Source organism: Saccopteryx bilineata, chromosome 1 (genome assembly GCF_036850765.1).
Source record: "Saccopteryx bilineata isolate mSacBil1 chromosome 1, mSacBil1_pri_phased_curated, whole genome shotgun sequence".
In the NCBI taxonomy this organism is placed as follows: domain Eukaryota; kingdom Metazoa; phylum Chordata; class Mammalia; order Chiroptera; family Emballonuridae; genus Saccopteryx; species Saccopteryx bilineata.
In genome coordinates this window covers 144,367,417-144,379,970 of record NC_089490.1, presented here as the reverse complement: position 1 = coordinate 144,379,970, position 12,554 = coordinate 144,367,417, and the positions used below count along the sequence as shown (strand labels likewise).

The following is a 12,554-nucleotide window of genomic DNA, read 5'->3' as shown; positions in this document are numbered from 1 at the left end:
CACACGCGGGCAGGGGAGAGCATGACATTATGGCACAATCATTAACAAGATTATAACATTTGTGCAGGGGATACACAGAAACATTAAGACTTTCAAGGTAACACAATCAAAGACATTTACAAATCTTTCAGGGTTCCTCTTCCCTCACTAGCCTAGAGGTATTTTACTCTCAAGATTCCAGGAAAGGGGAAAAAAAAAAAAAGATTCCAGGAAAGGGAGGAACTGCAATCAATACAAGGTGGTATGTAAATTCTGCCTCCCATTGAAAGAGAGAACTCAAAACCAAATGACCCTAGTCGTCCTTGTAAGTCAGGAGACTTTTACATTCCTTTTCCTCCATTTTCCAAGGAAAGGACAGGAAAGCTTGACCTTTTCTTCCTAGAATATCAATATTAATTTGCAGCTTTTTGGTACCTTACAACAGGGGCTACACTAACCAACTGAACTACTCCACCAGGGCCCATCTGCGCACTTCACGGTGCATTTTGATCCTGACCTCCCACTGTAGGCGACATCACTGATTTGCTAAATTTTGCCACATGACCCATCCGCACTGTGCCAATATGGCGGCGCCCAGGCCCTAATCCGGGGAATGTGCACCGGATTAGGACTAATTCAGTTCTCAGTTTCGTGAAAGAAGGTGAGGAGGGCCTGGGCCGCCAGGAAAGGGATCCGGAGCAGGGGCGGGCCCGTTCCAGGGCTTCTAGTCTTGCGGGCGCGGGTCTTCAGAAGACAGGGGATGGTGTCAGCTTGCCGAAGCCACAGGGTCTTCTTGGTCTCTTTTACAGACTTGTAAGCCACCCAGCCCGGGAACGCAGCTTTCTGATCCTCTCTATGCCCTCTTGATCTAGGCTTGGCGGGAAGAGGCCACCGCGGATGCCCCAGGCTAGGATCGTTCTGTGGCTAAACCTGACTCTGCGTTCCACACGCGGTCTCTGTAGAGCAGGGTTTATGGAGGGGCAGCCCCACAGATCGGCGAATGCAGCCGCAATGAAGAACGGCACCGTGACCTGCGTAGAAAAGCGCCCACCTGAAGCCCAGGAGACGACCGTCATCGAGGGGGCCGCTAAGATCTCCTTCCCCAGCGCCAACGAAGTCTTCTACAACCCAGTGCAGGAGTTCAACCGGGACCTGACGTGAGCAGGGGTCCAGGGTCAGCTTGGCAGAGGGCAGTGGGTCTGTGAAGGGAGAGGGTGTGAGCCGAGCCTTCTTCTCCCGCAGATGTGCTGTGATCACTGAGTTTGCTCGCATTCAGCTTGGGGCCAAAGGAATCCAGAGTGAGTGGAGTTCCAGTCTCCTGGTGGGTGGGGTCACACAGAGCTCTCTCCCTGCCCCCCTCTCTCCTAAAATCTGGAAAGGCGCCAGCCACGTGTTAGGCCCTGGGCTCTGTGCTCCTTCAACCTTTTCCTAGGGACTTTGGGGGAGATTTTCTTCCATGAATCTGTATTCTGAAGAGTAGAGAGGGTTTCTCAGAGAGAGCCTTGGTAGCCCCTCAGTTGTGTTTCTGTGTGGCTGCAGTCAAGGTGCCAGGTGAAAAGGATGTGCAAAAGGTGGTGGTGGACCTGTCGGAGCAAGAGGAGGACAACGCTGAACTAAAAGAGGGTGCGGACCTGGCCCCAGGAAACCAACCTCGAACAGCCACTGTGGGGGCGATCTGTGAGGTGAGGCCTAGACAAATCTGTGGCAGCCCCGGAGTCCAGTGGGTGATGGAGGAAGGAAGGCTCCTGGAGGGGAGGAGCTATAGGAGGAAGATGGTGGGAGCTCCAGCAAAAAATGTAGGTATTGATATGAGCCGGGCTTCTTGCTTACCTCAACAGGAAGGCCTGCGAGTGCTGGAAGGCCTCGCAGCCTCTGGCCTTCGTTCCATACGCTTTGCCCGAGAGATTCCTGGACTCCGATTTGTGGTTGCCAATGATGCCTCTGCCCAAGCTGTGGATCTCATACGCCATAATGTGCAGCTCAATGAGGTGTCCCACCTGGTACAGCCCAGCCAGGCAGATGCCCGGTAGGTGCTGGGCAGCAGAGCCTGGCAGTGGATAGGTGCTTTCTGAAAAAAGGCTACCTGGGATTAAATCCTGGCTGTGTCATATTTTTGCTCTGTGACCTTGGGAGAGTGCCTTAGGCTCTCTGAGCTCCCGTTTTCTTGTCTATGAAAGGATAATTTTACAGGGGTTGCTGATTAAATGAGAGGTAATACTTGTGTAGCCCATGCTTGGTGCCAGAGATAATTACCATTATGATTTCCATTTTAAACTTTTCCTACTTTTATTCATTCACATGAACCAGCTTATATCCACTCTCTGCTATGTGCTAGTCACTTTTCTTAGTGCAAGGCATGTATCAGTAAACAATACGGACAAAATCTCTGACCTTGTAGAGTTCATATTTAGATGCAGGGGTCAGCAAATTACCCTGCAAGGCCTACAGCCTGGGTTTTTGTGTCCTGCCATCTAAGAATGTTTTTTACATTTTAAAAGCTTAAAAAAAAAAAAAGAACTTGTAATAGAGACTGTATGTAGCCTACAAAACCTAAAATATTTACTGTCAGACCCTTTATGGAAGATAACAAACAAATACAGTGTGTCCATAAAGACATGGTGCACTTTTGACCAACCAGTCACAGGAAAGCAACAAAAGACGATAGAAATGTGAAATCTGCACCAAATAAAAGGAAAACCACATAGAACCGTCCATACACACTCTGATACTTTCCCCAGTTTAAACCATCACCTTGAAAGTATTCATTAAAGCATTAATACCAAAAAAAAAAAAAAAAAAAGGAAAACCCTCCCAGTTTCTGTAGGGTGATGTGGCAGCATGTGCGCATGCGCAGATGATGACGTAACACTGTATACAGTGGAGCAGCCCACGGCCATGCCAGTCGAGATGTGGACAGTACAGAGGAAAGTTCAGTGTGTTCTGTGGCTCGCTAAATTTGAATCCATGACCAAAGTGCAACGTGAATATCGGCATGTTTATAATGAAGTGCCACAACATAGGAATAACATTACTCAGTGGGATAAGCAGTTGAAGGGAACCGGCAGTATGGTGGAGAAAGCCCGTTCTGGTAGGCCATCAGTCAGTGACAAGTCTATAGAGGCTATACAGGATAGCTACCTAAGGAGCCCTAAAAAATCTGCGTGAGCCCACATCGAACTGCACTGAATAGGTATGAAACTGGGAGTGTTTTCCTTTCATTTGGTGCATATTTCACATGTCTGTCGTCTTTTGTTGCTTTCCTGTGACCGGTCAAAAGTGCACCATGACTTTACGGACACACTGTATTCGCTTTTCTGCCTGACCTGTGGTGGCACAATGGATAAAGCACTGACCTGGAACACTGAGGTTGCAGGTTTGAGGCCCAGGGCTTGCCCATCAAGGCACATAGGAGAAGCACTCTTACTAGGAGTTGATGCTTCCTGCTCCCCTCCCCACCCTCTCTAAAAATGAATATTAAAAATATTGCTTTCGTGACCATATTAAACTATAATAGGAAGCACAGGATAACAAGTAGGTGATGTAGTAAACTACAGGAAAAAATAGAGGTACAGGAGATGGATGACGGTGGTGAGGGATAGGGCTTGCAATTTCAAGAAACGTGGTCGCGGCAGGGTATGTTGAGAAGGTAGCATTTGCTTTTCCTCACCTGCAGTTTGGAAAAATACAGTTCCAAATCCATGGAGTTGTTCTGGAAGGCACCTTCCACCCCCATTGGAAGATTATGTGATTAAATGAGTTAATATATTTATAAGTTGCTTGAAACTGTCAGGCATACGAAGTGCTACATTACCTTAGCACAGAATAATGCCCTTTTAAAAAATTTTTATTTATTTATTGATTTTAGCGAAGAGGAAGGGAGAGAGAGAGAAAGACAGGAACAGCCACCTCTTCCTGTATGTGCCCTGACTGGGGATTGAACCAGCAACCTTTGTGCTTCAGATGGAAGCTCTAACCAACTGAGCCAGTGGGCCAGGGAATAATGTCCTTATAACATTGCAAAAAAGAAATATTGATTTCCAGCCAGGGCTACTGTCTATGGATTTGGCACATTTTCCCCATGTCTGCATGGGGTTTTTATGGAGACTGGGTTTCCTTCTACAACTTAAATGTTCACATGAGGTGAACTGATATGTTTTCTTTGTCCCAGTCTGAGTGAGTGTGAGTGGGTATGAGGGGCCCTGCTGTGGAAGGATGTCCTTATCCAGGGTGGGTCCCACCTTGCACCATCAGACTCCAGCTATCCATGACCCTGAACTGGAATAAGTTTAGTGGAAGATAATGATGTAACTTGTTTGTATTAGTTTTTCTTTTTTGTGTGTGTGGCAGAGACAGAGAGTCAGAGAGAGGGACAGATAGGGACAGACAGGAAGGGAGAGAGATGAGAAACATCAATTCTTCGTTGTGGCTCCTTAGTTGTTCATTGATTGCTTTCTCATATGTGCCTTGACCGTGGGGCTACAACAGACTGAGTAACCCCTTGTTCAAGCCAGTGACCTTGGGTATAAGCTGGTGAGCTTTGCTCAAACCAGAACAGCCCGCGCTCAAGCTGGCAACCTCGGGGTCTTGAAACTGGGTTTTCCGCATCCCAGTCCAGTGCTCTTATCTACTGCGCCACCGCCTGGTCAGGCAGTAGTTGCTTCTTGTATGTGCCTTAACCAGGTAAGCCCAGTGTTTTGAACCAGCATCCTCAGCATTCCAGGTTGACGCTTTATTCACCATGCCACCACAGGTCAGGCTGCTTTGAGTCTTTATTTAGAAACTGAGTGTTATGGGGGTTTTTTGTGACCAGATATATGCTGTAGGAATTTTACTCTTATTTAGATCAATTAGTCTATGGTGAAATTGATTTTGTTACATGTCGTTTTGCTTCAAGTTACAGTTTTCAAGCACCTACAATGTTGTTAAGTGAGGACTTACTGTATTGGCTATTGTTATTGCTATTGTTAGAGATTAGTAGAGCCTGATCAGGCAGTGGCACAGTGGATAGAGTGTTGGACTGGGACACAGAGGTCTCAGGTTCGGAACTCCGAGGTTGCCAGCTTGAGTGCAGGCTCACCAGCTTAAGCTTGAATATGAGATCATAAACATGACCTCATGGTTGCTGGCTTGAGCCCAAGGTCGCTAGCTTGAGCCAGGGGTCACTGGCTTGGCTCAAGCCCCCTGGTCAAAGCATGTATGAGAAGCAATCAATGAACAACTAAGGCACCACAATGAAGAATTGATGCTTATCTCTCTCCCTTCTTGTCTGTCTGTCCCTCTCTCTATCTTTCTCACTTAAAAATAAAGAAAAAAAGATAAGTAGACTGAAGCCCAAGGGAGAAAAGCCATGAAGTTAGCAAATGGCCATGCTTGGATCTAAGCCCAGGCAGCTGGCCCCCAAGTCTAGGCCCAAACCATCATGCTGCATGACTGAGCACGTGTAGGGAACAGCACAGGTCCCTGGTGCCGATGGCTGAGGACCTGGCCGTCTCACCCCCAGGATGCTGATGTACCAGCACCAGCGGATGTCGGATCGGTTTGAAGTCATTGACCTGGACCCCTATGGCAGCCCTGCCCCGTTCCTGGATGCAGCTGTGCAGGCCATGAGTGAAGGAGGTGAGGCCTGGCTGACCCAGGGGTGCAGAGCAGGGCTTGGGGTGTTTGAAGGATCTTCACTATCCAGTCCCTCCTCGCAGGGCTGCTGTGCGTGACCTGCACGGACATGGCAGTGCTGGCAGGGAACAGCGGGGAGACGTGCTACAGCAAGTATGGGGCCATGGCCCTCAAGAGCCGGGCCTGCCACGAGATGGTGAGGGGACCCTCAGGACCCCTTTTCACCCCCAGACCTGCTCAGCTTCCAGGCAGCCAGGGCCAGATCCATGCTGGCATGTTAATGACTAGCGCATCCTTAACCAGAATAGTTCCTAAGAGCATGGGCTGCCAGTCATGGTCACTGGGGGGCAATGGCTTTGTCTAGGGCAGTGGTTGGCAAACTGCGGCTCACGAGCCACATGCGGCTCTTTGGCCCCTTGAGTGTGGCTCTTCTACAAAATGCCACATGCAGGCGCTACCTCAATAAGGAATGTACCTACCTGTATAGGTTAAGTTTAAAATATTTGACTCTTAAAAGAAATTTCAATCGTTGTACTGTTGATACTTGGCTCTGTTGACTAATGAGTTTGCTGACCATTGTAGGAGTGGTGATTACACCATTCTTTCTAATAGTCTCTATTTTTAACAACTTTTCAAAATTGTTTCTTCTGCCTGACCAGGCGGTGGCACAGTGGATAGAGCATCAGACTGGGGTGCAAAGGACCCAGGTTCAAGACCCCGAGGTCGCCAACTTGAGCATGGGCTCATCTGGTTTGAGCAAAGCTCACCAGCTTGGACCCAAAGTTGCTGGCTTGAGCAAGGGGTTACTCAGTCTATTGTAGTACCACGGTGAAGGCACATATGAGAAAGCAATCAATGAACAACTAAGGTGCCACAACGAAAACTAATGATTGATGCTTCTCATCTTTCTCCGTTCCTGTCTGTCTGTCCCTATCTATCCCTCTCTCTGACTCTCTCTCTCTGTAGAAAAAAACACAAAAAAACCCCACAAAAACAAAAAAAAATGTTTCTTCTTTTATTTATTTATTTGTATTTTAATGAAGTGAGAAGGGGGGTGGGGGAGCAAACAGACTCCCGCATGCACCCGACCGGGATCTACCCAGCATACCCACCAGGGGGCGATGCTATGCCCCTCTGGGGCGTTGCTCTGTTGCTACCAGAACCGTTCTAGCGCCTGAGGTGGAGGTCATGGAGCCATCCTCAGTACCTGGGCCTACTTTGTTCCAATGGAGCCTTGCCTGCGGGAGGGGAAGAGAGAGATAGAGAGGAAGGAGAGGGGGAAGGGTGGAGAAGCAGATGGGTGCTTCTCCTGTGTGCCCTGGCCGGAAATCGAACCCAGGACTTTCACATGTCGGGCCAATGCTCTATCACTGAGCCAACCTGCCAGGGCTTCCAAAATTGTTTCTTTAAAGCAGTTTTTTCATGTCTGGGTTCAAGTCCTAACTTTGCTGGTAGCTTTTTTTTTTTTTTTTTTTTAAAGGACTGATTTATTTTTTATTTTTTATTTTTTTGCATTTTTCTGAAGCTGGAAACAGGGAGAGACAGTCAGACAGACTCCTGCATGCGCCCGACCGGGATCCACCCGGCACGCCCACCAGGGGGCGACGCTCTGCCCACCAGGGGGCGATGCTCTGCCCATCCTGGGCGTCGCCATGTTGCGACCCTCCTGGGTGTCGCCATGTTGCGACCAGAGCCACTCTAGCGCCTGGGGCAGAGGCCACAGAGCCATCCCCAGCGCCCGGGCCATCTTTGCTCCAGTGGAGCCTTGGCTGCGGGAGGGGAAGAGAGAGACAGAGAGGAAGGCACGGCGGAGGGGTGGAGAAGCAAATGGGCGCTTCTCCTATGTGCCCTGGCCGGGAATCGAACCCGGGTCCTCCGCACGCTAGGCCGACGCTCTACCACTGAGCCAACCGGCCAGGGCTGATTTTTTTTTTATTTTATTCATTTTAGAGAGGAGAGAGACAGAGACAGAGAGGAGAGAGAGACGGGGGAGGAGCTGGAAGCATCAACTCCCATATGTGCCTTGACCAGGCAAGCCCAGGGTTTCGAACCGGCGACCTCAGCATTTCCAGGTCGATGTTTTATCCACTGCGCCACCGCAGGTCAGGCCTGCTGGTAGCTTTGAGCAAGTGACTTCTCCTTTCTGGGCATGCTGATGATGGCCTAGACCAGGGGTTGTGAACCTATGGCTCTCGTGAGCCAGATGTGGCTCTTTTGATGGCTCGCAGACAAATCTTTAATAAAAAATATAATAACATTAAAAATATAAAACATTCTCATGTATTACAATCCATTCATTTCCTACTGCTCATATTCATGGTTGCAGGTGGCTGGAGCCAATCACAGCTGTCCTCTGGGACAACAACAAATTTTTATTGGATAATGCATAATGGTCGTTGTATGGCTCTCAGAATTACATTTTAAAATATGTGGCGTTCATGGCTTTCTCAGCCAAAAAGGTTCCCGACCCCTAGCCTAGACATTACTGGATTGCTGTGGGAATTCAAGAAGGCAGGGGCAGGCTATGTTAATGGGCTGGGAAAGGAGGGGCTCTGTCTTTGTTCCATAAGGGCCCTGTCAGATCAGTCTGGGAAATGCCTCCTTTTCTGTTTTACAGTATCATGGCAGCTCCCTAGCATGGAGAAGGCCCCAGCAGTTCTGCAGTACCCAGTGTTCCCACTTACTGCTGACAAAGCTTGTAGTGGCCAGGTCACAGGTCCTTGGGCCACATTGCACAGCACAGGGCATGCTGATGATGCTAATCAGAATAGATTCCACTTACTGAGCCTGTGTGTTCTAATTCACTACTGCCCCAGCAGAGCCAGAGAGACAGAGACTGTTGTGATTTCACAGATGAGGGAACTAAATACTCACTTGCCAAGGATTACACAGCCAGGATGCGCAGGGCTGGGCTTGGAACCCACGGAGCTTGCCCTTACCCTGTGCTGTGAGCACCTTGTCCAGTCAGGGCTGATAGCTGATGCCCATCTGCAACCCTCATCCCCAGGCCCTGAGGATCATTCTACACAGCCTGGACCTCCGTGCCAACTGCTACCAGCGCTTCATAGTGCCCCTGCTCAGCATCAGTGCTGACTTCTATGTGCGTGTTTTTGTTCGTGTCTTCACCGGCCAGGCCAAAGTCAAGGCCTCAGCCAGGTTAGCAGGGATGGGGCAGGCACTGGGTGATGAATTGAAGGAGACAACAGAGCCTTTCCCTGGGGAAATGGGGTCCTAAAGGGGACCAGGTCAACCTGAGAGAAGAGTGAGGTGTGGTGGCCACCCCTGTCCTCCCACAGCAAGCAGGCACTGGTGTTCCAGTGTGTGGGCTGCGGAACCTTCCACCTTCAGCGCCTTGGTAAAGCGTCGGGGGCCTCTGGTGGCCGGTGAGCAGGGGTGAGCCAGGAGGGAGGTAAAAGGGGCTTTCATGGGTTGTCACCCCCTAAACACCTTTTTCTGTGTAGGGTCAAGTTCTCTGCAGCCTGTGGTCCTCCTGTGGCACCTGAATGTGAGCACTGTGGGCAGCGGCACCAGGTGGGACCAGGCTGAGGTTAGGTGAGGGGGTCACAAGGGTCCTGGTGTCTCATTCCTTGCCCATCTAGTCCCGCTGTATCTGCAGCTTGGTGGCCCTCTGTGGGTGGAGCCAATCCATGACCTGGATTTTGTGGGTCGTGTCCTTGAGGCTGTGAGCACTAACCCCAGCCGCTTCCACACTTCAGAGCGTATCCGAGGAGTCCTGAGCGTCATCACTGAGGTGGGGGCTGGGCCACAACAGGGTGGGGGCTCACCTGTGTCCAGCTTCCTCCATCTACCCCACACTCATCTCGTCCCCCATGGCAGGAGCTGCTAGATGTGCCTCTGTACTATACGCTGGACCAGCTGAGCAGCACCATCCACTGTAGCACACCCAGCCTCCTGCAGCTGAGGTGAGGGCCGGGCTGGGGAGGAGCAGAGCCTGAGCACTGGGTGCCGTGGGCAACTTGGGCTCCTTTCAGCCCAGAGTCCTTTATAAAATGGAGATCTAACATCAGTCACATCCAGGGCATATCATGTACAAGTGCTTAGAACAGAGCTCAGAGGCCAAGAGCCCTGACTAGTGTTACTGTCTCACTGTTGCGATCATTAACACTATACCAGCCACACTGTCATCATGAGACATGCAATCAGCCTCATAGTTCCACTCAACATGACTCACACCCATATATGTCAGCACTGGCTTTGGGGTCTAGCCTCCCCTCATGGCTCTTCTTTGTCCACAGGTCGGCCCTCCTCCATGCTGGCTTCCGGGTCTCTCTCTCCCACGCCTGTAAGAATGCCGTGAAGACAGATGCCCCTGCTTCAGCCCTCTGGGACATTATGCGCTGCTGGGTGAGGGCTGGCCTGACAAGGTGGGGGTGAGAGGGCTGGGGTTGGGCAGGCTCGGCACCCCCTGGCCCCTGATCTTTGCCTCCCAGGAGAAGAAGTGCCCAGTGAAACGGGAGCGGCTGTCTGAGACCAGCCCCGCCTTTCGCATTCTCAGTGTGGAGCCCAGGTAGGGACGTGGACACCTCTGCCACAAGCATGGCTACTCACGTGCATGCAGATGCCACACAACACTTCCCTATACAGACACATGCTCATTTTTCAAGTGAGATTCAGAATCCACCTTCTCCTCCTCCTCCTCTGTCTTGACAGTGGTCTGGCTCCATCACTGCTCACAAAAACCAGTGCAGTCACTTCTGCCACCAGAGGGCGCCTGAGTCAGATCATGTGCCGTCTGCTCAGAACCCTGTGTGGCTCCCATCTTAGTGGAGACGCCTTCCTGCTCTCATTTATTCCCAGCCCACCCTGGCTCACTGCATACTCACTTCCTCATTCAGACTCACCAGGCATAGCCCCACCTCACGGCCTTTGCCTGGGCTGTTCCTTCTACCTGGAGTGCCCGTCCCTGGGTGCCCCCTATTGTTATTTCCTTCCTCCAGGTCTCCTGACCTTGTCTTGTCCTGCATTGAACCCCTTCCCCAGTCTCCTCTGCCCTGCTCTGTTCTTCCAAAAACTTATACCCAAACACAACATGATTTTCAGATTTCTGATTTGTCCCATTGATTATCTGTCTTGTGCACTAGAATGTCAGCTTTACCAGTGGCAGATTTCAGGCACGCAGTAAAACTCAATAAATGTTTATTAAATGAATGAGAGAATCCTTGACACTGGCAGATGCAGTCTTCCCTAGTCATCAAAGTGGGCAGGCCACATGGGCAATTTGTTTTGCATGTCCGAGTATTGGCTGCCCCTCAGCCCTAACCCTCTTTCCCCAGGCTGCAGGCCAACTTCACCATCCGGGTCGATGCCAACCCCAGCTCTCGCCAGCGAGGACTTAAACGCTTCCAGGCCAACCCTGAGGCCAACTGGGGCCCCCGGCCCCGTGCCCGGCCAGGGTGTGTGAGACTGGAGGTGGTGGGACTCGGCCAGGGCATGAGTTGCAGAGGTCAGATGGGGTCCCAGCTGTTCATCTCCCTGCACAGGAGAAAGGCAGCAGGTGAAGCTATGGAGGAAAGACGCAGGCTGCTCCAGAATAAGCGAAAGGAACTAGCTGAGGACCCAGCCCAGCGGGCTGCCTGGCTTAAGACGTTTCCTTGCAAGAGGTTTAAGGAGGTAAGGCAGCCCCCATGCCCCACTGCAGCACACAAGGGTCCTCCTCGTGGCAACAGGGCAGAGCTAAGGGGCAGACAGAGCTGGGACAACTGGGGATGGGCAAGTGTATGGGAGTGAGCTTCCCATCCAGGAAAGGAGCCCAGCGGAGGCTGCTGGGCTGTGGACTGGGCTTCACACCCATCATCTTCCCACCAGGGCACCTGTCAACAGGGAGATCAGTGTTGTTACTCCCACAGACCCCTGACACCTGAGGCCACTGCTGAAGCTGCCCCCAAAGACTGTCCACAGACTCCCAACCAGAACCCCCCAAGGCCAGAGGCCACCACTGGTCCAGGTGTAGATTGAGCCAATAAAGAGATTCACCTCGCCCTGGCTGTCATTTGTCTAAATGCGGAAACTGCCTGTGGTTGTCCATCTGTCCAGTATGTCTGGGGCCCGTTTCTCTGTCCATCTGAATTAACTCCTAGGGGGGAGCTCTGTGCATCTAAAGGTTGGTTTGTCCCTGCCTGGCTGAGGTGTCAGTATTTCTGTCCAAGGCAAACTGTGTCGGGGGAGGTCTGTCCCTGTGCAGCAAGAGGCACTTAGGCACCTTTGCTGGCGCCTGCGGGTCCCCAGGTGGCCACAGGGTGGCAGCTGTGTGCTCACATCCACGGAGCCTTCTGCACCCCCTTCCATTGGCCTGTTCTGGGACACAGGCGGGCAAGTACCGCCACCAGGCTCCCACGTGGCCTCTTGCCCACCACCTCCTTGCTGTCTGGCTCCTCTGGCCCAGCTCCCGCGGGGCCTTGGTGGCAGAGCCAGACCGGAACCAGGCGCCTTGTGCATCCGCTACAGATCAGGTGCTTCCTGCTCTGTGGCCCCCTCGGGCGGGGAGGCACATAGAGGCACTGAGCAGGCTGCTGCATCCTCCCCACAACGGCAGGCCTTAGCAGTGTTAACAGAGGCCTGGGGCAGAGTCCCCAACCTGTCAGGAGGTACTTGTGGGACCCCCAGAGGCACCCACCCTTTACTTTGCCCCATCTCAAGAGTAAAATGAACCTGATTCCAGAATTGGCCTTCTGTTCACATCAAAGTTCACTCAGTGCTTAGAACTGGACCCTTGCTTCCCTGAGAAAGTGGGATGGTTGACGGTTAGGTCCTGGCATCACCTGGTTCCTGGGAGGGGAGTGGTAGTGTTGGCACTTGGTTGCAGCTGAGGGCCCGCCTGGGGGTTTCTGCAGTCACCTAGACAGACACTGGGCAAAGCACGACTGGCTCAGGTGAGAGGGTGCTGGGGATCAAGACCAGTCTTGTCACTGCTACCTAGCTGTACCCAGGGCCCCTCCCTTCAT

At 51.6% G+C, this 12,554-nt stretch overlaps 1 protein-coding gene across 1 annotated transcript; it reads left to right on the top strand.

Annotated features, from left to right (window-relative positions):
* The first annotated feature begins 246 nt into the window (after positions 1–246).
* Positions 247–11,590, top strand: TRMT1 (tRNA methyltransferase 1). Its single transcript, XM_066271972.1, has 17 exons — positions 247–640; positions 852–1,136; positions 1,222–1,277; positions 1,519–1,661; positions 1,818–2,005; positions 5,480–5,595; positions 5,676–5,788; positions 8,600–8,748; positions 8,889–8,975; positions 9,054–9,123; positions 9,209–9,343; positions 9,430–9,515; positions 9,849–9,957; positions 10,044–10,120; positions 10,887–11,006; positions 11,094–11,223; positions 11,419–11,590. The coding sequence occupies exons 2-17, from the start codon at positions 877–879 to the stop codon at positions 11,566–11,568; spliced, it is 1,989 nt and encodes a 662-aa protein (XP_066128069.1). The 5' UTR covers positions 247–640; positions 852–876; the 3' UTR covers positions 11,569–11,590.
* The last annotated feature ends 964 nt before the right edge of the window (positions 11,591–12,554 follow it).